Source organism: Musa acuminata, chromosome BXJ1-3, assembly GCF_036884655.1.
Source record: "Musa acuminata AAA Group cultivar baxijiao chromosome BXJ1-3, Cavendish_Baxijiao_AAA, whole genome shotgun sequence".
Lineage (NCBI taxonomy): Eukaryota > Viridiplantae > Streptophyta > Magnoliopsida > Zingiberales > Musaceae > Musa > Musa acuminata.
Window position 1 is genome coordinate 44,565,812 of NC_088329.1, and position 19,917 is coordinate 44,585,728.

At 44.2% G+C, this 19,917-nt stretch overlaps 4 protein-coding genes across 10 annotated transcripts; 2 read left to right on the plus strand and 2 right to left on the minus strand.

Annotated features, from left to right (window-relative positions):
- The first annotated feature begins 614 nt into the window (after window positions 1-614).
- Window positions 615-1,892, plus strand: LOC135633958 (LOB domain-containing protein 40-like). The gene is made up of 2 exons (XM_065144001.1): window positions 615-921; window positions 997-1,892. Exons 1-2 carry the CDS (start codon window positions 732-734, stop codon window positions 1,659-1,661), a joined length of 855 nt encoding a protein of 284 aa, XP_065000073.1. The 5' UTR covers window positions 615-731; the 3' UTR covers window positions 1,662-1,892.
- A 9,288-nt stretch (window positions 1,893-11,180) lies between these two features.
- On the plus strand, window positions 11,181-11,753 carry LOC135639107 (ethylene-responsive transcription factor CRF2-like). Its single transcript, XM_065152884.1, has one exon. The coding sequence runs from the start codon at window positions 11,181-11,183 to the stop codon at window positions 11,751-11,753; it is 573 nt and encodes a 190-aa protein (XP_065008956.1).
- Window positions 11,754-12,134: 381 nt separating this feature from the next.
- LOC135633963 (beta-glucosidase 1-like) lies at window positions 12,135-15,106 on the minus strand. The gene is made up of 12 exons (XM_065144012.1): window positions 15,081-15,106; window positions 14,567-15,015; window positions 14,358-14,416; window positions 14,051-14,126; window positions 13,877-13,948; window positions 13,699-13,786; window positions 13,389-13,629; window positions 13,197-13,312; window positions 12,897-13,117; window positions 12,791-12,822; window positions 12,613-12,715; window positions 12,135-12,538 (listed from the first exon to the last, which is right to left on the minus strand). The coding sequence occupies exons 1-12, from the start codon at window positions 15,089-15,091 to the stop codon at window positions 12,258-12,260; spliced, it is 1,749 nt and encodes a 582-aa protein (XP_065000084.1). The 5' UTR covers window positions 15,092-15,106; the 3' UTR covers window positions 12,135-12,257.
- A 1,450-nt stretch (window positions 15,107-16,556) lies between these two features.
- On the minus strand, window positions 16,557-18,437 carry LOC135581253 (glucan endo-1,3-beta-glucosidase 4-like). Of its 7 annotated transcripts, none has more exons than XR_010495204.1 (6): window positions 18,191-18,436; window positions 17,884-18,092; window positions 17,450-17,813; window positions 17,080-17,107; window positions 16,787-16,988; window positions 16,557-16,635 (listed from the first exon to the last, which is right to left on the minus strand). XR_010495204.1 is itself a non-coding variant. In XM_065144033.1 (6 exons), exons 2-5 carry the CDS (start codon window positions 17,948-17,950, stop codon window positions 16,793-16,795), a joined length of 648 nt encoding a protein of 215 aa, XP_065000105.1. In that variant the 5' UTR covers window positions 17,951-18,092; window positions 18,191-18,434; the 3' UTR covers window positions 16,557-16,635; window positions 16,787-16,792. The 7 variants fall into 7 exon arrangements, 6 of the variants coding, with proteins under 6 accessions (XP_065000105.1, XP_065000118.1, XP_065000126.1 ...); XM_065144033.1 differs by having other exon boundaries at window positions 17,457-17,813; window positions 18,191-18,434; XM_065144046.1 differs by lacking the exon at window positions 16,557-16,635 and having other exon boundaries at window positions 16,665-16,988; window positions 17,457-17,813; window positions 17,890-18,092; window positions 18,191-18,437.
- Window positions 18,438-19,917: the final 1,480 nt, after the last annotated feature.

Sequence of the window (19,917 nt, forward strand, 5' to 3'; positions counted from 1 at the left end):
TGTTATGCTTCGACACGATATAAGTCACTGTCTACCGAAAAATTCTAGAGAGAGAGAGAGAGAGAGCGTGTGGCATTGAGGTTGGATTAGGACTGGGAAACCATGGCAAGTGGGGGCGGTGGGCGAGGCGGAAAACCATCGTGCCGGCGCCCACAGATGACGACTCCAAAGCGGGAAAACCGCGACAACCTCCACCGCGTCGCCGCCCCCTCCTCGTACGAGTTCCACACAAAACCGGCTACTCGTACGAGCTCCGTCTTCTTCCTCCCCCCTTCCCCGCCTCGTCCTCATAATACGAATCATCTTCTTCCTACCGCTTCGACGCGGAAAGGTAGCGCTCCGTCGTCTTCCTCTCGTTAGCCAAGAACATGGGGCGACGCCGCCGCAATCCTCTGTGGGCCATACGTGGACCCCACGAGCTCCCGTGCCTCGCTCTGAAAGATTCCGGTGATCTGTATCTACCGAGAGGCTGGCAAGAGAGGAGGGTGAGATGGGGCCCGCTTCCAATGGACGCGGAGGGTGGAATGAAACGGAGTTTCTTAATTATTATTATTATTATTATTATGAGAAATGTGGCAAACCGGCCTTCCCATTCCATGGAAACCAGAGGCCAAACCTGGGAAACCCACGGCCGTGCTCCCACCCCACCAGTTATATACCCCCTTCTCTCCGCCTCCTCCTCCTCGCACATCACCATCGTCTTTAGCTGAGGTAGGAGTAGGATTTCGACCATGAGGATGAGCTGTAATGGATGCCGGGTGCTGCGGAAAGGGTGCAGCGAGAACTGCAGCATCCGCCCGTGCTTGCAGTGGATCAAGAACCCCGAGTCCCAGGCCAATGCTACCGTCTTCCTCGCCAAGTTCTACGGCCGCGCTGGCCTCATGAACCTCATCAACGCCGGCCCTGACCACCTTCGCCCTGGTCTGTATCTCTCTTGTCCGACTGTGACTCGTTCCACCTCTGTTGCTTGTGTTGTTGATGGGTTGGTTCTCGCAGCTATATTTCGATCTCTGCTGTACGAGGCTTGTGGGCGGATCGTCAACCCTATCTACGGCTCCGTCGGGCTGCTGTGGTCCGGCAGTTGGCAGCTCTGCCAGGCTGCGGTGGAGGCCGTGCTCAAGGGATCCCCCATCGTCCAGATCCCTTCCGAGACGGTGGCCTCCATCCCCGCCCCGCCGCTCAAGGCCTACGACATCCGCCACGTCTTCAAGGGCCCCGGTGCCGCCGCCGCCTCCAAGGCCGCTGCGGAGCTGCACAAGGTCAACAAGCCCCGCTCCCGGTTCAAGCGCTCCGGGTCCAAGCCCGCCCGGGCGGCGACCCCCCCGCCCGAGTTCCAGCGCGCCCGGAGCCACGAGTCGGTTGCCAGCGACGCCACCGTGCCCGTCACGCCGTCGGCCGCTGCCGGGGGAGAAGACGGGGAGTGCCGGGAGAACGAGTGCATGTCCTCCGCGGACACCGCGGAGGAGGCGTCGCACGTGAGCCAGGGCGAGCCGGAGCAGCCCGAGGAGGACGATGTCGGCCTCGAACTCACCCTCGGCTTCGAACCGGTCTCCTCCGAGCCGGCTCCTCGGCCCGCTCCGGAGGCGCGACGCCACCTCAGCTGCTGGGATGCGGACGCGTGCACGGCCGATCTCGGCCTGGCACTGCCCGCGACATCATAAACCCAACCAAGGAGAGTTTTTTTAGCATGTTTTGAGGAATTTGTATCGCAATCATCTCTCTCTCTCTCTCTCGCCTCTTTTGGGTTGTATTAGGTGTTAGATTAGAGTGGTTTAGTGTGTGTGTGTGTACAGAGACTATGAGGTATATGTTCGCAGCCATTCCCATATATTAGCATGTATCATTATGAGGGAAGATGAAATCAAAGTTTCTTTTTCTGAGCAATCAAAGTATGATCTGTTTCATGACTCTTTGTCCCTCGCAAGTTTCATGAGCTAATTGGACGAGGAACAAACAAGTTTCATGAACTAATGAAACTTGGACGAGCGACAAAGAGTCATGAAACAACAGATCATACTTTGATTGCTCAGAAGAAGAAACTTGAAGCTCTGCATGCATCTGTTTTTAGGTGGCAAACAAATGGAGGGGGAGAGAAGGAAGGGGTAAATGGATGGAAAGTCCAAAACAGCTGGATTCTGGGGATTGGTACTTCCCAGTTATGGCTTTGCCGAAAGCCACCTGCAGCATACATGGAGCTGACGAAGAGAGAGAAGAAGGTGGGCACGCCAATGTACCTGTGGGACATAGGTTCTGCACACAGGCCAAGAAAAAAGCAAACGAACCTCGCCAAATTCCATCCCCCATACAGCTTCCTAAAGCATTCAGCATGCAGCAGGGAGGGGATAAAGATGCGGTGATGAGAAGAAGGCAAGGACAAGGGACAGGCGTCGCAGCTGGACTTCTCTGCAACCAAACCTCCCATGTCTTGCGTGCTCATTGTATCAGTCCCCTGTTTTGCTGGCTGGTGGAGGTAATCCATCAATTTTCTGGTGCCAAGTTGCAGGGTGAAGCCGGGGGGGATGCATCGAATAATATGAGGCTGTCGTTCGGAATGGACTCCACTGTTCTGAAACCACTGCTGGGGACGGAAGACAGGTCCAACCATTGTGGGGGAGATGAGAGGATTCTCCACTTATCTCTAAAGTTGGCCAAAGGGCCCTCATTCTGCAGAAGAAGATCATACAGTGTTGTTGTTGTTTATCGTATTGGTGTCTGAATTCTCCACAGATTGCATTCAATAATTGGAGCCAAGTTGAGATTAAATAGCACAATGGTGTTGGAATGCTTATTCTAAATTGGTAGGAGTGTGGTTGCCACAATATACCAAACAAATGAGAGGAAATCACCGACTATTGCCACGTTAAAATATAAGGAGACGCCAAACCGACCGGTGAGAGCAATTGGTTGGGGAAAGGAGGAAACCTCAGGATATTATTGATATATTATCCATAGATTGCCATTGGCATCCATAGATTGGCCACCAACTTTATTGATATGTTATATATCGGTTGTATAAAATATTAATGGATGAATTCCCGAAGATAATTCTTTTCTCGAGAAGTAACTATTTATATATATATATACCTAGTACTGAAATATTATTTATTTGATAATCAATTTTTTTTTATTTCTTATATGCCGATCCGATGAACTGATTTCGTGATAGTGTATTTTATATTGTGTTATAATGTTTATAAAAAATTATAATAGTATTTTTTTTTACTATGTTATAATGTTTTCCTAGTATTGATAAAAAATTACTATAATATAGTATAAAAATATGGTAATTGAATTGATCAACAGGAAAAAGAATAGAAGAGTATGGATATTTTTAGTATTAGATAAAAAAAATTAGAGTTATTAGAGAATTACAAAGAATAAGAAGACACTTCTCACAAAAATGCCCAATACTATATTAAAAATACTAAAATGTTGGATTATGGATGAGTATTGATAGGGCATATTTTGATAACCTACACTCTACACTACTGTTCATAGTCATATCAGTGTTAAGGTCAACATAGCAGACCACGCCCCTCGGTCAATGTCGTTCCGCAAATGTTGGACGGCGCCGACCAAGTACAGCATCGTCCCGTAAAGATCGGGACAGCGCCGACTGAGCATGGTACCATCCTGCAAAAGTTGGGACGGTGCCACTCGAGCCCAACGTCATCCCGCAAAGGTTGGGACGGTGCCGACCGAGTACAATGTCATCCCGCAAAGATCGGGATGGCATCGAGTGCGACACCACTATTCGCTGCCATGGCACTTAGGACACCCAACATATGCTCGAGGTGTAAGCCTGCCATCCGATGAGTCAGCAACCATAAATATGATAGGTACGGTCGGTCCCCGAGCTAAAGGATAAAAACCTATCATGGGGTCGGCAACTGAGATGGGTCCCGGGCTCATTTTCCATTCAATTCTAATAAAATCTTCGGAGGGATCGAAGCCAGGAGTCCCTTTCCTGACCTCGACTTGTATGCATGGATAGACGATAGAGAGGAAGGCGACCAGCCAAAGGAGAGTCTCCTGATCTTGAAGCCAAAGCCAAAGCTCGACCCCATCGGTTGATGACTCTCGCCGCCGGAGTCCCAACGTCAATGACAACCAAGCAGTGCTGATAGTGTAAAGGATCACTATCAAGTATGTAAAATAATATATTATCATCAATTTTGATTGAATCATTTTAAGATTGGGGTTTGATGAAGCCTCCCATAATAATGGCAGACATAACAGCTTCCCAGTTCACTGGCGCTGCCTGCAGCCGGCCATGAACTCATGCAAAGCCAAGAACACGATTTCTTGTTCTAATCCCGACACTTTTCCCAGCTCTGCTCGCGAAACTGTTGCGGTGATTCTTAGACCAAGCTTTAGATTTCCATGTGACATGGCGCAGAGGAGCAGCTCATGCTTCTCCTGTAACCATGGCAACTTGCACGCCCCCCAACCTTCGGGGACATTTGTCGGCCATGTTGGACAGCGAGATGTCAGGATGCGATGGGCCCTTCTTGCCAACCATACGAATCCCCCGTCGATTTAGGATCTGAGAAGGGTAAGTGTTAAGTGCACATAAAGGAAAGAACAGCCCGAAAAGACAGATCCAAATGCTGCAATCAATGGAGTTAATCCCATCCTTTGGGGGAAGTTAACGATGCTATGGTACATGTAAACCTCTGAAGTGTTGGTGAAGAAGATGCTTATAATTGATTAGTGGCCACCATCTGCTGTGGAGTAGGCTGCAAGAATATTAAGTTCCTTGTACCAACGCCTGAGTCTAGAGTACAAATTTCTATTGTTCTGGACTCGATGTTGTAATGTGATATAATGTCTGGCTTGATCTCAATTGATTCATCGTCTAGAGGGGATTCTAACTTTCTTCCTAAGAGTAATGGAATGATCTCCCACTTTGAGGGTTAACACAAGTATGTTTTTGGTTCCACCAATTCCACTTGTCCAATGCTAGCTCGTTGAAGCTTCGTCTGCCCCCTCGACCTGCATGCTCTAAGGACGCAGCTGATGCAGTGCATGAATGGATCGATCAAGCCCTGCGCTCTGAGCAGGTGATCACTCCAGGTGCCTGCAGGCCAACAGTTCATACGAGGCTGAACCTGAATCATTCATCCCCTGCGCATCCAGGTCCAAGGAATGAATCACCAACACCGGCGACATGAGCAACGCCGGAGATGCTCCTCCATTAAGGCGAGTAGTTGACGCATTCACTCCTTGTAAGTGATGGTGTTAAAGCGTGCAGCGACCGTATCGGCCGGCCGTGCCCGGAACTCGGCAACGCGTGGTGTAAGGTACATTTGATGTCGGTGTTTATCTCATTGGAAGCCGGTGCAGACCACGGGGCTTTGTTCAGATCAAATGGCCTTCCTCTTAGCCCATACTCTCAACTCCCTGTTTTCTTCATGAGAGTGCAAGTAGTACCATCAACAAGCATACGCATTGGTTCTATTCGTGGTTGGCTCATTCATTGGCATTCATCAGCTTAACCGGATCGCACGTGGAAGTCAGCGACGACATGGTCAGGTTACGGGGGCTGATGAATCGGGTGGTATGCGAGGGGCATTAACGCTGAGACCAGACAAGTGGGGAAGGGGACGAACACAAGAAGCCAAGGGGAGAACAAAAGCCAAGGAGAAGCTCCCGGTAGTCGCTTTATGACCTCCGGCTGGGAAAGCTGGTTCGGTGGTTTGCAAGGACAAAAGACCCCGGCTTTTGCGCACCAAGGACCGGCTTTTCCTGGCCAGTCTTCCCCCTTCCGTTGGCCTTTCTACACCTCTCTCCTTCGGGAGTGCAGCAGGAAAAGGAAGGGTTGAAAGAGTTCCAAATGACCGTGTTCTAAGTCTCCGGCAACGTGGATCATCCCCCGATCACCCACCTTGTCAGTTCCCAGAAACCATTTGTTTCTGCAGTTTAATATAGTGGGTTAGATTCTCCCTGACCCACACGATGGCCAGTTTGTCTGGTTTTCCTAACCTACTTAATCATCTGACCCTACTTAGGTTAATAGAAGAACACCTCTGATCGAGTGTAGGAAAAATTCTCAGAAAAAATGGTGGAAGTCAAGAAATCATATCTAATTACAATATCAACATGCAAAGCTGGGCAGAGGACAAGTGGGTATGCTCAAAGTGCAGCATTGTCCCATCAAAGATCCATGATGCAAGCTGCGCAGCTGAAATGACCAACTCACTGTCGCCTACACCCGAAGGTATTCGATGGGAACTCTTGTAGACAGAGACAGCAGGGATAGGTTGATGATGGTAGGCAACAGTGAAGAAGACTCGATGATTTATACTTGTTTGTACATCTTCCAGCTGTTTGGTTTGTGACAACGAGGTTGATTAGGCGAGTTTGTGCCACCATTTGGTTCGAGTGGTTCCAAGTTTAGGTGATGAACACGAAGAGTGAGGCTAATAGACCATGGTTTAAATGCGAAACCAAGAAGACAGCGCCCGCCATCGACGGCGTCGTACCAGTGGCGTTCCTGATATTATATCTTAGATCACGGGCAGGTGTTCGACCTCCAGCTCTCTTAAACTGTGCAAGCCGGAGCTTCCGGCATTCCAAAGCAGCCATCACCACCTCTCTCTCTCTCTCTGTGTTTTCCTCGTTGGTGGAAGCTCGGATTCCGGGGTGGGTTAGGCGGCGGCGATGAGAAGAGTGCCGGCTGGGTGACGCCTCGATGGCCAGGAGGTGGAGGACGGGAGCCGCGGTTCTGTGTCTCGTTCTACTGAGTAGTCTCTGGCTGTTGTTCGACTCTAGAGCAGTGGCAATTCGGACGTTCCCGGCGAACTCCAGCGCTGACGGAAGAGACCGGACGCCTTTTGTAAGGAGAACACCAGTCCATCTCGGCGATTCTCCGCCTCCGGGGACGGCGGCGGAGGGGGGTGGTTTGGAAGACACCAAGCGGCGGGTGCCGAGTTGCCCGGATCCGCTCCACAACAGGTAGCTCATGTGAGCTGATCATCCCGAAATGCCCCCCAGGGAAGAGATATGTTTGGTGGTGTTTTGGTCCGTTTGGTGTATAGGTAACGAAGCGAAGGCGAGAAGAAGAAGAAAAGGCTTTGTATTGGGAGAATCTCCTAAAGTTGATGACATTATGCTGATAAATCATTGATGTCTGTGGTTCTACCACTGAGTTATAGATGTAATCGAGGGAGATTCTTGGCATACAGAGCTATGTTTCACGTCCACAATGGTAAATGCAGGAAATAAAACGCTTCTCGTTTTCTCTGTCTTTTCTTGGTGGTGTTTTCGCTCGCAAATACACGATATCCTGTGTGCTGCTGATGTTGAGGTGTGAGTCAACCGGAGAGTGAAGTAGCGACGTCGCTTTCATCGTCTTCTTCCTCGATTGCTTTCTTCCTTTGGGTGAAAATTCGATCTGCCGAGTGCTGTCGCGTCTTCTCAACCATCGACTCAAACAGCCTACGACGTGGGATGAGAAGACCGAGAATGACGCAGGCGGTGCACGGGAGAGATGGATCGACGCTGTTGGGGTTGTCGGGTAGTGTTTGGATTGGAATGCATATAGCTCTACCAATCACCATGGACACACTTCTCGAGGACTGTCATGAGGACACACCTCCTCGATTCACAGTCGACGATGTTTTGATGTAGCTATAATGATGACGACGATGCTACAATTCTCACGTTGAACTGCACAAAATCATCATTGATATCGCTTCATTTCCGTGATCGTCTTCTCGTACGATACCATCCCTTCGATGTTAGATTAATTTTTTGTTTAAATAAATATATAAAAAATAAAGATCCTCTCTTTATCACTTGCTGTAAAGAAAATTTCCCCTAATAAAATGTATTTAAAGAATATTATTTATTTTGATTGTATTGAAAAAAAAGAGATGAATTTATTTTTCTTGAGGAAAAGTAATATCTTACAATCTTGTTGTTTTTAATTAATTTAAACGGTGGCATCTTAGATTTAGGAGTCTTCTAATCAACCAAACATCGCAACTAAATTATTGAGGCAAAAATAGTCTCTCATTTTGGGTTTTTGGTGTACAGGATGAGTCCGCCCATGTTTGAGGAGGATGATGAACATCCCATATTTATAAAAAATATATTATTTTAATATTAAATTTAAATATTTATCTTTATAATAATAAATATTTTTTACTAAGAAAATCTTCTTACTAAAGTCAAATGTGATAAAAAAAAAATCTTTTCTTACCTAAGTCTCGTATCTATTACAATGTATCGTATTATTCTAAAAATAAATATAATATGATGATGCATCAACAACCATATATATTGGTAAAATATTTAAAAATTATAAAATAATTTTAATAGTTATGATATATATTAATAATTAAATATAAAATGATAGCATATTAATTCATTATGACACCTTTGTTTCAAAAAAATAATGATAATTTTTATATGGTAAATAAAATCGTGTATTAGTCACATGCAATATATATGGATAATATGCATAACAGTCATATAACAATGATGTAAATAATACTCGATGGTATATTCTTCCAATAGAGATATATTTCTCATGATAGATTTCTTCTAAAACGGATTAAGTGGTATCCCTCACCTGCCTAAATGGGGATATATTCCTCCTAAATAACGAATTGAGAAATCGTTTAACTATTGTGTCCGAGTGCATGTGCTCACTGGAGAATGAGTTCATTAAATGATTCGTTACAGGTCTAAAAATTTCAGATTTAGTACAGACGACCATTGGGAATGACAGCCAACCTTACGAAAACAATTATATGTCAATAAAGGATAAGAGTGAGACTTATATAGATTGCTTATGGACCTGATAACACCATGCATAATATATGGTCCCTCGGGTATTAGATGGATGAGAGACTATAGATATATGGTAACTAAAGGTAGATAGATCCAATATATTAAATCCTTCTATACCGTTCGGAGACTATATCATAGTTACATAGTATGTCCATAATCAATGAGTTGAGTAAATTGTTATGACGATAATAATTCACTGATTTAAAAGAAGTTACGAGTCAAAAGGGATTATGATAGGTGCAACTTACGATCAGCTCGATATTGGGCCTATGATGTCACACACATAAAGTGGACGACGTGACGAGTAGAAAATTGAATATGAGATATCTAATAAGCTCCCTTAGCCTTTTCATGGATTCAATGTGTGAGACCCAATAAAACAAAGAGCTTAGAGTAGTTTCTCGATGAGCATCTAATACTCGTTAAACTAGTGGTTATTAGATGAAGATCCAATATCCATTAAGTCATTACATGAGATCCATTAGGTTTAACAAGAGGGGTTCTCTATAAACTAGACCCATTTGAGCCACTAGCCTCTCATCTCCCTCTACTGATCTCTCTCCCGTAGTCTCCTTTGTGTGAGAGGATAGCAAGAGGGTTGTTCCCTTCCTTACTCACTACTATTGTTGTCTTGTTGCGTGATGGAGCATTGTCATGAGGAGAGAGTCTATCACGAGAAGGAGGAGCATCGTCGCTATCATCCATCATATTGACTACCACTAGAGAGGAGTTCATGAAAGCTTCTTCATCCAGCGAGCCACAATTTATGTTTCTGGGGATATACGAGTTCCTCTAGGTGAGAACGTTTCACCCCTTGATGCGATTTTATGATTTTGAGTTTTTTATGCTCCTGATCATCTCTCGGTGATATGATGCTATTTTGTATGGGAAATAATTTTTATTTTAATTTTTTGTTGTGTATGTGATGCTCTTGTCGTTTTCTCAACAATATCTAACCACATTGGTTGGACTATACTCGACGATATGAGCTAAGTTATGTCTTACCATATGTGCTAAGTCATATGTGGTCATATGAGTTCGTCTGATCAAACTTAACTCAAGTCAAATCCTAAATTTGACCCCACTAATTAAATTAATTTTTTTTATTTCAATTATTAAGGTGTAACTCAAATATATGAATTAAACAATTTAGATTTATAATCTTAAATTTAAAACTAATTAAATCATAAGGATTTATACATTATTCTTAAAAACATAGATATATCTAATTAAATGAATTAGAACTATTATTATAATCTAAAAATAAAATTTTAATAATTAAATCAGTCTTAAAATTTAATTAAGCCTAAGAGATCATTACGAGTCAAATTAACATCACAAATCAATTATTATTATTATTATTATTATTATTTATTAATCATAAATTTTTAAAATTAAAATATTATTATGCATCATAAAAATCTAATAATCCTAATTTCAAAAATTTCAAACATAAATGTTTAAAATAAAAAATCTTATCTCTTCTCGAAAAATTCTTTCTTCAACCCTTCCACTTATCGGTTGAGTGAGAAATTAGAAAACTAGAGCCCATTTATATACAAGAAGATAACTCCCCCCAAAAGATTTAATTTATTTTAATTTATTCTCACACACAAAGATATAACTATAACATTTATTTATTATGATCCACGTAAAAATAAATTTTAAACTATTTTCTTTTTGAAAATCATATCAATTAATAATTTAACTCATTGATAAAATTTGAACTTATTCATATAATTTAAAAATAATTTTATTTTTTTATTCATACTATATAAATAAGAAAACTTAATAATTTAAATAAAAAATATATTATTTATGATAATTAATTTATGTTAAAGGAGAAAAAAAAATAACAGTCGGCGCGAAGCCGAGACTTCGGAGGCGGCGGCGTGACGGAGCAGATGAGATGGCATGACAAGGGAAGGGAAAACGGTAGTTTGTTATCTACTGTAACAAAGTTATTTTAGTAGGGAATAACGAGTAATATCTAAATAAAAAATACACCTATATATATATATATATTAGCTTTTTAATTTTAATTATATGTGGGTGAATAAAAAAATAATTTTTAAATATAGGTTAATAAAAAGTTTTAGATTAATTTTATGTGTATTATCTTTTGAATTTATATTTATGATTGATTCTTCTGATTGTTCCACGTAGCAGCAAGAGCTAGGCGGAGATTTCCGTCGCCGGCTGCTGCTGCTGCCAAGTGCATGAATCAGATTCCGCTCCTCGATTCTGTGCTCCTCAAAGCTCGCCTGGAAACCCTCCACCATAGAAACTATGCTCATTTTCTCCTCTCTCACATAGGAGCTGGTAATCGAGCTGGGTGCTTCCGGTTTTCGACCCAAGGAAGGAGGAAGGTGGGAGGCAGGATGCAGAGGAAGAGCACGACGAAGAAACCGGAGCAAATGGGTGCTTCCGGTTCGAGTCCGAAGGAGAAGCTGGAGAAATCGGCTCCGTCCGAGCGCGATCTGTCGGAGAAGCTGAACGATTCGTTGGGGTTGGAGAACAAAGCGGTGAGAAAGGCTCGCGTCTTCTTCGCCGATCCTGACACCACCGAGTCCTCCAGCGACGACGAGGATGAGGAAGGTGGGAGTGGATCGAAGAAAAAGAAGAAGAAGAAGAAGAAGAAGAGGAAGCGAGTTAGGTATGAGATTCCCTTGACTCGTACGGACAAAACCCTAGAAACCCGCAAAATATCGGGGCCGTCGAGTGCATCCTCATCCGCCTCCGGGAGGCAGAAGGGGGTGAGGCAGCGGCCGTCAGGGAAGTGGGCAGCCGAGATCAGGGACCCCATCCGTCGCGTCCGCCTCTGGCTAGGCACCTACCCCACCGCCGAGGCGGCAGCCGGAGCCTACCGGGCCGCCTCCAGACAATTGGAGGAGGAGAAGCGGCGCTTCGTCCGTCCCACTGAGGCTACTCCACCAACATCTCCTCGGCCATAGACTCCCCATCTCGGCCTCCTGCGGCTAGTCGTCGCCTTCCACTTCCCCTTTCCCCTTTCCCCTTTCCCCTTCCTCCACTTTATCGTCTGTTGTTATATCATATATCCATCTCAAACTTGATTGACATGTAATTTAAGTCAACCTAGACATGTTAGTGTTAGAAACTTGTCATTTAAGTCAACGTAGACGTGTTAGTGTTTGACCCATTTTCGATATATTATCGTAATCTTTCCGTCAGTTATATCGGATCAAAACTCAGTTCAAATTAGGAGAAACGATATGTCGATTTGACTCCAGAGATCACTCGATAACATCTAAACCGGTTTGATTGCCCACGACATGAAGATTTCCAACAGCAAGAGCATGGAAAGCATTGTCCCGTCACCAACACCTCCTTTATTGTTATGCTGCGGTTCGGATACAAACTCTGTTGGCAGCCACTTCAGCCGATACCAGCGCTGAGGAAAGAACGAAATCGATCGAAGCACGGGAGCCATTCCTGGCTCAGTTCCTCTTACCTCTGTCGAGCATCTGCTTGAACCAGTACGCCGACATCTTCGCGTACCGCCGGAGGTTCTTGTAGTCCACATACACGATCCCGAACCTGGACGTGTATCCGGACTTCCACTCGAAGTTGTCGAGCAGGGACCAGGCGAAGTAACCTATCACGGTGGCGCCGTCGTCGATCGCCTTCTTCAGCTCCGTTATGTAGCTCCGGTAGTAGTTGATCCTGGTGGTGTCGTGCAGCCCCTGTCGAAGAGTGACGTTTCCGGGATCGTCCATTCCTGTCACCACCGTCGTCGTCGAGTCAGTGACTGCACACAGTGAAATGGAAGAGCAAAAGCTTCGTCATGGATACCGTTCTCAGATAAGATCACAGTGGGGTTGCCGTAGTGCTCCTTCACGTAGGTCACAGCTTTGTACATCCCCCAGGGAACGATGTAAAGCCACTCGGAGTGCGCCTGCAAATGCCACTTCGCATCATCGAATGAATCGAAGGTCGACAACAACGTAGTCAGAGCAAACAGATGTCTTACTCTTGGTCCGATTGGCACACCATTGCGCTCGACTGCAAACACCACAGATACGAGATTTAGTACTGGTTTCCTCGTACAGACTACGCATGGCAATGGAGGAGCTTACATGCGAATCCGGCATTCCAGTCCGACTGGTAACGAGTGGGCTTCTCCTGCTTGGGAAGATGAGGGTCGAACATGTAGTAAGCCGTGTACTGATTGATCCCCACGTAGTCGATGGAGCCTTTGACCATCTTGATCTCTTCTTCGGTGAACTTGGGAAGCCTTGCTTGAACTATCTCCTGCATCGATTTCGGGTACTCACCGTAGATTATAGGGTGCAGGAACCTGCAGAAGCATATGATGAGATCAAACACAGGGTAATGAACTGCTATCTCCAGATAATAGACTTTTGGATACATATTACCATCCCAGATGGAAATCCCTCGATCTTTGAGCTGCGTCTTGGTCGTCCTTCGAGTCCGTGAGTGGCTCATACCAAACAAAATCCAAGAGTATACCAATTCTACCTTTTTGTTTAGCCTGGAAAGGTGAAAATCTACCGTAAAGTCGACATCCAACATTACATTTCAAAGTGCGAATCGAGAATGGTGTTTACCTGATACTTGTCACGGTATCTTTTGACGGCAGCGGCATGAGAAAGGATCATGTTATGTGCAACGATGTATGGCTCGGTAGCAGAGTTTCCAGCCGAGCAGTTCGTGCACCTCCCTGGAGCAAATTTACCGTCATCGTATCCGAGAGCTGCTACTACTCTTGGCTCGTTAAATGTCATCCAGTTCTTCACCCTGTCGCCGAACGTCTTGAAACAAAATTCCGCATAGTTCGCATAAGCATCCCTGCAAACCATACAATCGAGGATCGATCTTGACATCTTGGAGAGAGAGAGAAAGAATGGTTTAACATACACAATTCTCCTGCTCAACAAGCCATTGTACTTCTTCTCCAGTGCCTCCGGGAGGTCATAGTGATAGAGATTTGCATAGGGAGTGATGCCTGAAGGAGGAAGACATCCAAAACCTCACTACAGAACTTGATCTTCAAAGATTAGAACAGGTTTTTGGTTCCAATGTCAAGCGTCTATACCTCGCAGTAGCATGTAATTTATCAGTCTGTTGTAATATGCCACTCCCTTCCAATTCACTCTTCCTTCTCCCTCTGCATGGGCAAAGAAAAGCCAGAACGAGGAGATCATTCATCGTCAAGGATAAGAAGAACTCACCCCATACAAATCGATGGTAGATGGGAGTTCTAGTTTACCTGGAAAAATGCGTGACCAAGAGATCGAGAAACGATATGCATCAAAATTCATCTTTTTCATGATATCCACGTCTTCCTGTCCAACAAATGCTCAGCGATTTACAGTATCTCATGCTCTCGATAATTTGCATAGATTCTTTTTTCTTTTTGATGTTTATAACCTTCGTTCAAACAGTGTTTTTCTTAGACAGTTATCTCTTTTCCATTCGGGTTACACTGATCTAAATTGCTCCACAAAAATGGTGAGACGAGGTAGAAAACCAGAGCATGTATCAGAGAAGCAAAAGCATTTGGCGTGCATATTTACCTTGTAACGATGGTACTCGTCCACGCTGACATCGGCAGTAGCATTGTTAGCTATCTCCCCTACTCGTCCAATCGGACATCAACAGATTTAAGCATCCGAAGAAGAAACAGAGGAAACGACGGAGTCACAATGGTTAGCATATTGATCAATCTGGACCGTCCGATCGCGAGAGCGGACATCAAAGCACGAAACGGGCGGCTGAGATTTACCTGGGATCTTGACGAAGGCGTCCCAGATGCTGGGCCCCCGGCCGTCCTGGAGCGCCATCCCCTCCACCTGGTACGCCGACGCCGCCGTCCCGAACGTGAACCCCGCCGGGAACGCCCCCCGGCTCAGCCCGCCCGTGTCGAGCCAGGGCTTCCCGCCCTTCGCAGCCTTCTCCTCCCCGGTGGCGGCGGAGCACCGGGCGCCGACGAGGAGCACCAGAAGAACGAGGGAGAAGCACAGATCCCTCATGGCTACGCAGAGAGAAGCAGAAGCAGGCGGAGTCCAAGGGCGAGGATTTATTAAGAAGCCCGCGTGAGGAACGTGACGGTGGAGGACAGAGCGTGGGACCTCTCTGTGTGGCCGTCGTGAGGCCTCATCACGGTTCTTCCGATGTCGACAGCCAATACTGCCGTCACCGTAACCGCTGCTACTGCTGCTGGTCCTACGTTCCCTGCAAAGCTTTCGGTGTGGAATTACCAGCTTACTGAAAGATCATTTGCACAGAGAGTTAATTACCGCTGACGCATCCCAGTCGGCAGGAAGTGGAGAGGCAGAGGCACTGACATCCATTGGCGGAAGCGAAGACGCAGATGAGGCTACAGAGACGCGCCGAGGCACATCACATGGATGTTTGCACCTTTTCCAACTCGTTTGCCTCTTTCGTTTGGTCCGTGAAATTATTACCCCTCCTACATTTGGATCAATCTCCTTCTGGTCGACAGACAATACGACCCTACTCGACCAACACATCATGTGAGGTTGGGACCTACAAGAGTAAAAGCCGGGGATAACTTTGAGTCGGTGGGTTGGTTGCTATCTGAGTACATTGCTTGCTGTGGACAGTACGTGCCTGCATGATCCATTGATGGTGGTGCAATAATGTGCGCCATATTTTGAGGCACCGACACCGTCAGCCTGCAAATTCCAAACAGTGTGTCGTCGCGGCACGGGCAGACAGTGACGTGGCCTCTGTCACCACCGTCAGATTTCCTATATATCTATCTTATCCGGATTCCCATGCCACGGTTGCAGCGCACCATTTGAGCTGAGCTTGGAGGACGATGGTGCTCAGTTCAAGACGCTGTGTGATTGGCGATTTTGGATGTGATCTCAGATCAAAGACTTTGTCGCCTCCTCAGTTGTTTTGATCTTCCTTTTTCTTCGTCAAAAGAGAAGGAAAAGGAAAAGGCAAAAGAAGAATATGATTGCGTTGGCTGTGCTTTCAAGAATCAAAGACAAGAGTAATGGTCAATGGATTGCTTCCAGGAGTCGGATGGACCATGTCTCCTCATATAATAATGATCATCACATGCTTTATCAATCCATACACTACTGGCAGCTGCTCCAACACTGATTGATTGAGACATTAGCACTGGCAAGTCCAGCCTTCCTTCAATATGAAAACTATTTAATATTAGGATTTAGTTATGGGCGAATTTATGAAAAAATCTTTTATTTTTTTAAAAAACTCAATTGATATCTAATTTAAAATTCTTCCAATATATTTTTTAAATAATAATATTACCTATATTGGCCACAGCCCAACATCGCTATCATTGTTCGACCCTTTTGGCTATCGTCAAACCCATCCTTACTTTCATAAACTCTATTAATTTTGGTTAGACTTGTCCTCGTGCTTCTTATCCTCATCATTTTCGTTCACGAAACAAGCAATCGTTGGCTTCCATCGTCATAACTCTCCTCTCCTCTACCTAGTGCCTTTTGTGAGAATTTTTTAAAACTATAATTTTTTTTTCAAAAAATCATCATTATATATATATATATATATATATTAGTGATAAATGATATAATAAAATCAAATTCTATTTTTTAGGGTATCAAAATCGTCGATTCTAAAATCATTATCATGTGAACATTTAAGACTGAAGTTAACATGTAAGAATCTATTGATACGTACTAAGTATAAGAATTGAAGTTGATGAGAAGGACAAGGCTGCAGCAGTAATGGCTCCAACACTCGTTGGACAGAGGTAGCATCACGGTTGTCTTCCATTAACAAGCGAGATAGCAATCCTTTTCTTCTACCTCACCTGATCAGCTCTCCTGTGTTCTACAAACATGAAACATGAACACACAGCAGGTGGTAACATACATCATATTTGAAGAAAGATATACAGAAAAACCAAAAAAATGTTTTCAGAATGAAAAAGACGTTCCCCACTTTGTTCATGTTGTTTCTGTCAAATCACCATGAATCATACCAAGGTTTACATGCCGCACCGGAAAGAGCACAGCAAGGGGAGCAAACATGCCACCACTTGGAGCGCACGCGATGCGGAAGAAGCTCTATCGATGTTTGAACCAAGAGGGACGTAATTGTTACTGCCGGGCGATCCACCGCTGCTCGGAGTGGTAGTCGGACTCGGGCTTGTGGTTGTGTTGGTGTTCGTGGTCCCTCCCGCACTGTTCTTCCAAACGAATACCATTAAGGAGAAATCATAGGAGTTTTAAGGCAGGATAAGTTTGCAGGCATATTCTGCGACACAGTACTCACCTTCCAGTGAAGATGCATGAGCCATGGCCTGCACAACCCGATCGATTAGCTTAGGATTTGTAGGAGGAAAGCACTTGTAATGGAACTGCAAGCAAAACACTAGAAGTTCTGCTGTGTGTGTTATGAGTTCCTTGGGTCATTGATTGATAGCAGATCATTGTGTTACCTGTCCAACCTATCTTGATATTACTATAACAGTGATGATGATGATGATCATGATGATGATGATGGTGAAGAATACCATCCACAGACGGACTCTATGATCAGTGCCTCAGTTATCTCACACATTAAATATGTCATGCAGCAGCACAGCTCCACGAGATCATTGTTCTCGAAAGAAACCAGAGGAAGGTAGATTCACAGAACAAACCGCTTACTAGGATCACTGGTGGTCGTCATGGCGGTGTTGTTGAAGGAGCAGGATCCTCCGCTTGCTCTTGTTCTTTGGTAGTAGTCATTGTAGGCATAGGAAGCCAAGGCAGTCAGGTTATTGGGTTCATAGCAAGGCTGCCCTGGCTGTATCGCAGTGCAGTTTGCACCGCCCGGTCCGCAAGCCCAATCCAATCCATTCCTCAGCGCGTTCGCGTCAGCACTGGGATTCGCCACACAGAACACCAGACCTGATGCATTCATGGTGTCGGCTAGACTCGCAAAGCCCATCAGAACTCTGCTCCTGGGTTGCAGATCCTTGCCGCAGACAGCAGCAGTAGCTGCTATGCTCTGTTTTGTCGTCCCTGAATCGTTGAGCACTCGTGAGTTGGATTTCCGTCGAGAGGAAGAGCAGATGATAAGTGCCTATGTCACCTGTACCATCCGAGAGGACAAAGATGAGAAGCATCATGCAGCTCTGCCATCTTTTTGGCAACAACATGTCGTCAAGCTTCACGATTTATCTCGATAGGTTGGGATGTAGCTGTAGATGCACGCAAGTACAAATATATGACCCATAAGAACATACCGAATGCCAAATAACAAGGTTTTATCTAAGAACACAGTGATGATCCATCGATTGACTGCATAAACAAAGCAAAAGCCAGCTGAATTCGTCTATCAGATACGAGTAAACAACATCATTAGTAGAAGATGAGGAACTCCTGGCGAGAGACAGTACCTGAATCAGTCAATAGAATTGCAGAGAAACAGGCTCCTTACCCCTCCAGAGAGAGAGAGAGAGAGAGAGAGAGAGAAGGAAGTCTCGAGGTGTTACAAGTTGGAAACTGTGTGGAATTTGTGAGAGGGCTTCGAGATTGAAGCTGTGGATCTATAGAAAAGCAGACTGCTATCTTTGAAAGGCGTAAGATGGAGAAATATTCTTGCAATTATAGCGATCTCTGCTTCACATACATAAATACACTATGATACGTTATGCGGATTATAGTAATAATGTTGTCACAAGTAATGATACATAATACTCATTGGCTCATCCCCCACCTAATGTTGATGGCACAGCAAGTCAACCACGGAACCATCTCATTGTATTCAAACCAATGTGCCTCTTCTTCTTCTATGATGTTATGTGCTTTGTTGTATTATTGTGCAAAGCGATAGAGACAAGAGGGAGGCCGTATTGATTGATGACTACATGTTTTGATGGGCTCATTTCGTCCAATTTGAATCACAATCTTACGTCCGAGCTTGATTTTTTTTTCCTTTGTTATCAATAGTCAATATCTCTACCAAACATCTCAAGACCATATTGTTCGGTGATGGAGAGTAGAATGTTAGGAAAGATGATCATTTAAATTCTAATAGCTTAGCATCATCTTAAGTAAGCCTTATTCGATGTGTCATCATTAGCAAAGTCCTGATTTCTTCCTATTGGTTTATGTCTATTAAGATAGATTTTTGTTGTCCAATGTGTTAGCGACTTAAAACCAACCTAAGTCGAGTGTTCGACCTAATCGCAAGTGGGAGGGTTATTGACTTAAGTCATGAAGGCATCCGTTGAATTATCAAACATTACATTTATTGCATATAGACTCATGTGTTAATACGGTGAAAATATTCTGGTTGATATGTTGAGATGATTGGACTATAGAGGTGGCTTCGAGTCGATGCTGATATGGATATATTTCTCATATATCCATGTAAAATTTGAAAATAATATTGATAAATTTAGCTTGATTACGGTTCAATGCAGAGTTGAATTGGCCTAATCCAATCAGGTTTATATACACCTAACAGGCTCAATTTGAGTTCATTTGGTTGACCCAATGTAACTTGTTTGACTCTAACCATTGGGCGCACCTGATCGAGTCAAGATCATATTCTCTCGACTCATCGACAAACCTAATTGAGTCAAAGAAATGCATCAGCACTAGAGTGATATCAATTCGATAAGTATGTTGAGGGATAGTGCTGGTGGTAGATTTGGAGTGGTTGATCAACCCGACTTGATTTAAATCCGACTTGCACTAGGAGCCTTTAGAGTCATCTGAAGCATCTCAGGATACATGATGCAGTGTGTTAATATGTATAAAAACATTTGTCTGAGTGAGGTTTTTAATATAGTTTATTCGATTCTTAAGTTAGACTATAATTATGAGTTACGTAAAAGTAAGAGAGAACAATAGTATTTCGTTAATTTTTGAATATTTTTTATTTAATTTTTGCTAATGTAGTGAGATGTCGATTGATGACTTTTATCTTTTTTTATCATAGACAAATATTTTTCCGATGAAACTGAAACATCAAACCATGTTTTAATTTTTTTTTAAATAATTCCTTTCAACTAATATGTAAGCAAAAAATTTAATTCCATTATTAAAGTTAAAAAAGGCCTTGAATTAGATGGATCATTAACTAGTGTTAAAATGTAAAATAAACATCAAACGGTTT

Bases quoted from the DNA above. Each gene is read 5' to 3' on its own strand.
- LOC135633958 (XM_065144001.1), top strand. From the start codon at position 732: ATGAGGATGAGCTGTAATGGATGCCGGGTGCTGCGGAAAGGGTGCAGC. The intron at 922-996 runs GTCTGTATCTCT...TGGTTCTCGCAG, and splicing joins CCCTGACCACCTTCGCCCTG to CTATATTTCGATCTCTGCTG.
- LOC135639107 (XM_065152884.1), top strand. From the start codon at position 11,181: ATGCAGAGGAAGAGCACGACGAAGAAACCGGAGCAAATGGGTGCTTCC.
- LOC135633963 (XM_065144012.1), bottom strand. The intron at 12,823-12,896 runs GTAAGCTCCTCC...TGGTGTTTGCAG, and splicing joins CTGGAATGCCGGATTCGCAT to TCGAGCGCAATGGTGTGCCA. The intron at 12,716-12,790 runs GTAAGACATCTG...TGGCATTTGCAG, and splicing joins GTGTGCCAATCGGACCAAGA to GCGCACTCCGAGTGGCTTTA.
- LOC135581253 (XM_065144033.1), bottom strand. From the start codon at position 17,950: ATGTTGTTGCCAAAAAGATGGCAGAGCTGCATGATGCTTCTCATCTTT. The intron at 17,108-17,456 runs GTAAGCGGTTTG...CGGGTTGTGCAG, and splicing joins GACGACCACCAGTGATCCTA to GCCATGGCTCATGCATCTTC. The intron at 16,989-17,079 runs GTGAGTACTGTG...TTGGAAGAACAG, and splicing joins TCATGCATCTTCACTGGAAG to TGCGGGAGGGACCACGAACA.